The sequence below is a fragment of the Otolemur garnettii genome, unplaced genomic scaffold (genome assembly GCF_000181295.1).
Source record: "Otolemur garnettii isolate 467f Iridium unplaced genomic scaffold, OtoGar3 scaffold00023, whole genome shotgun sequence".
Taxonomy (NCBI): domain Eukaryota; kingdom Metazoa; phylum Chordata; class Mammalia; order Primates; family Galagidae; genus Otolemur; species Otolemur garnettii.
The window spans coordinates 6829421-6833426 of NW_003852418.1; the positions used below are offsets into that span (position 1 = coordinate 6829421).

At 40.4% G+C, this 4006-nt stretch overlaps 1 protein-coding gene across 1 annotated transcript in view; it reads right to left on the bottom strand.

Annotated features, from left to right (window-relative positions):
- SERINC3 (serine incorporator 3) overlaps positions 1-4006 on the bottom strand; it is a 26116-nt gene that overhangs the window by 14005 nt on the left and 8105 nt on the right. The window contains exons 2-5 of the mRNA XM_012803803.2: positions 3291-3452; positions 2192-2385; positions 1454-1533; positions 463-600 (exon numbers count right to left, since the gene is read on the bottom strand). Coding sequence (XP_012659257.1) covers positions 463-600; positions 1454-1533; positions 2192-2385; positions 3291-3452 — 574 coding nt within the window. The remainder of the gene's footprint in view (positions 1-462; positions 601-1453; positions 1534-2191; positions 2386-3290; positions 3453-4006) is intronic.

The following is a 4006-nucleotide window of genomic DNA, read 5'->3' on the forward strand; positions in this document are numbered from 1 at the left end:
AAAAAGCAGAATATTCACCCATATCTACTTGAGGTACATGGACAACTGTCCAGTATGTAGAACTCATCTGAGTGCCCTGTCCATGGAAATGAGGTTATCAAAACCAAGAACTGTGCTACTAAATACAACTATTTTTCCTTATCAAAACAAATGTAGTTACACTACAACTTTCAAAATAAATAAATTGGTAGAATCCAATGATTTATATCATTTGTACTACTTACTTCCAGTGATACATATAATTCAGAATTAAAAGGCAGCTTAGCATTGGGGGTTTATACATTTAAATCAAGGAAGTTTTTTTTTTGTTTTGAGGCAATCTCACTGGTCTCAAACTCTTGAGCTCAAGCAATCCTCCTGCCTCAGCCTCCGATAGCTGAGGACTAAAGTAGCTAGGCCTATAAAGGAGATACTCTACTTACTGTAGCAATACAGCTATCACTGGTGAGTTGAGATACCTACCAGCATACCACAACCTTGGGTTTCCTTCTTCCATTCGATTTACCCATATTTCATTCCAAGAGTGAGCACCGTCTACCAACAGCACCAACTGGATGAGGATGAAGAAAGCGGCCCCTGCCATGCCAACAGTAAACCAAGCTACAAACCAAGAGAACAAAGTTAAGCTCTATCCTAGTTATTCTCTTCAGAATGCTATTGTCCAACATTTTGAACAGATTTCAATTCAAAGAAGAGAGACTGGGGTGGGGGAGAGAAATCACAGCAGAACCCCCACATATGTCACTTGATGCCATGATTAACAAAGTAGAATAGGACAGAAATAGTAGAACACAAGGAAATAAAACTCCTTATGTTGGGTGGTGCCTGTGGCTCAGTAAGGGTGGCGCCTATGGCTCAGTGAGTAAGGGTGCTGGCCCCATATACCGAGGGTGACAGGTTTGAACTTGACCCCAGCCAAACTGCAGCCAAAAAATAGCTAGGCATTATGGTGGGCACCTGTGGTCCCAGCTATTCTGGAGGCTGAAGCAAGAGAATCACCTAGGACCAGAAGTTGGAGGTTGCTGTGAGCTGTGGGCAACAAAGTAAGACTCTGTCTCTAGAAAAATAAATTCTACCGAGGGCAACAAAGTAAGACTCTGTCTCTAGAAAAATAAATTCTACAGAGGGCAACAAAGTAAGACTCTGTCTCTACAAAAAAAAAAAACAAAAAACAAAAAAAAAACTCCTTATGTTGACCGGCTCTCTGATTAACTTTGTACTGAATCAACTGAGAAGGTAAACTATTAAAATATTGGCAACAGATTATCATAGTGGTTCCAAAAAGCTGAAAAGTGGCCTGAATGCCTCCTGGCTTTGAATGAATATATTAATATTGGTCGCAGTCATAGTAATCGGATACCATCTCTTTGTCAGTTCAACAAAATCAATAATGAAAATATATCTTTAACTCAATCATTTGTAGAGTTACAACCCCCTCAAGAGTGAGCCCTACCTGTGGTAAAAGAGCCCCCAGGAATGTAGAAAGCGCCAACCATGATTCCAATAAGAGCAGCAATTTTAAAGAACCAAAACCTATTAAAACACACAAATGCATTAATCAAATGCTAGGTTTATCCTTATACTGAAAAAAATTAATTTCTGAAATGCAAAAATAATGCCCTAGTATCTTTTTTCCCAACATGATTATCTGGGCTTATCTCTTCCTTTGATGTGAGGCCAATTCATTTAATTATTTTACACAATTAAGGACAACAGCTCAGACCAGCCTGAGCAAGAGTGAGACCCTATCTCCAGTAAAAAAATTAAAAAATCAGCCAGGTATCATGGTGGGTGCCTAGGGTCCCTACTAATTAGGAGGCTAAGGCAGGAGGATGGCTGGCACCCAGGATTAGGGTCGTTGTGACCTATGCTGATGCCATAGCATTCTAGTCTGAGCAACAGAGTGAGACTCTATCTCAAAACATAAAATAAAGTTAAAGAATAAAAATCTAGGAACTTGAAGCAAAAGTATTTTTAAAAAGAAAGAAGACAGGATTCCATACCTCCTCAACGTGGCAGGGCTCTAACTGAAAATGACACTACAACAATTTCACAAGTATAATAGATCAGAAATACTTTGGGGCCATTGATTTACATATTCTACTGCTTCCATCAGAATGGCAACTTTAACTGCTTAAGGAGAAGAGGACACACAGCACAATATAACAAAATAATAATAAATCTCACATACCCATTGTGTACTGCTGCTCTAGGATCTTTGCTTGTTTTTACTTTTAACATGAGCAGAAAGAAGATAAAGAAAAAGATGGCCAAGGCAAAGTTGATCCGATATACAGCTTTATAACCAACCAGGACATCACAATCTTCGTCTGTCTTTCTATCAGTCATACTGATTTGAAATCCCCTGTCACAGAATCCAGGAATCTGAAAAAATAAATTTCAATGCTATAGGAATATCCACATTTAAACAGAGATTCTATCCCACTACAGGAAAGCCTGAATTTATAAAATTAACTACTTTAACAACTGCAAGACTGTGGGATTTTTCTCTTTGCCTTCCAGTTCATTTACAATTTTGTTACCAAACAATATAAACAACTTTCATTTTAAAAATAAAAGTGTTCTCTCTTCTTTGCTTTTATGCTATGAGGTTATCTCCCATTTTCCCATAAGATTTTCCAGCCAGGCTCGGCGCCTGTGGCTCAAGCGGCTAAGGCACCAGCCACATACACCTAAGGTGGTGGGTTCGAATCCAGCCCCGGCCTGCGAAACAACAATAATGGCTGCAACCAAAAAAAAAAAAAAAAAAAAAAACAGCCGGGTGTTGTGGCGGGCGCCTGTGGTCCCAGCTACTTGGGAGGCGGAGGCAGAGGCAGGAGACTCGCTTGAGCCCAGGAGATGGAGGTTGCTGTGAGTAGTGAAGCGTTGGCACTCTACCCAGGGGGACAGCTTGAGGCTCTGTCTCAAAAAAAAAAAAAAAAAAAAATTTCCCAGCCACAACTGACTCCTTCCAAAGCTAAAATAGTCTACTTTAGATGCTTAAATCTTAAACATACAAGGAAAGAAAATATTTTGGAGCCGTTCTTTTAATGTTTTTTTGTCAGTTATTAGACTACAGCCCAAAGATGTTCATTCTATATTTCTGTGAAAGGACTAATATCTGCATATTCTGTGTCTTAATTACACCCAAAAGTAATTAAAAATTCCAAAGCTACAATGAACTTGACTCAGTTTCACAGTGAAGAATTAAAAACAATTAAAACTAAATTTCTGTAAAATATAAAAATAAAAATACCCAGGACATTAAGGGAACTGTTACTTTAACTTACCTTCTTCAGGTGAGGTTCCATCTCTTCTCTCAGCATGATACAGGATACAAGGGTGGTCAGGAGGAGAATGAAGGCATAAATGAGGCGAGTCAAAGTGGAATTCCTACTGTTGGGACAACAACTGCACAGCAGACATGATGCGCCACCACACAGGCATGGAACCTGCAGTGAGCATACCATGGGTCAGTTGAGGCCTTCTTCAGTGGACCTCCTCATGACACAGATGTCAAAGAAAAGAAGATGTGGCAAACAAGACTTCACAGTTTTAGTTTAGAGAATCATGGCTGTGAGGAAGTGGTTAAAAGCGCGGGCTTTGCAATCAATATATTATTTCTGCCACTTTGTCAAGTTATATAATCTAATCTTATTTCTCCATCTGTAAAACGAACTCAGTAATAAAATCTTCCTCCCTCAGACTCTGCTATACCAAATAAGCACTCAACAAAGTGCTAGGCTCGGCGCGTGTGGCTCAAGGGGCAAAAGCACCAGCCATATACACCTAAGGTGGCAGGTTTGAATCCAGCCCGGGCCTGCCAAAACAACAATGATGGCTGCAACCAAAAAATAGCCAGGCGATGTGGTGGGCGCCTGTGGTCCCAGCTACTTGGGAGGCTGAGGCAGGAGACTCCCATGAGCCCAGGAGTTGGAGATTGCTGTGAGCTGTGATGCCACAGCCCTCTACCCAGGGGAATAGCTTGAGGCTCTGTGTCAAAAAA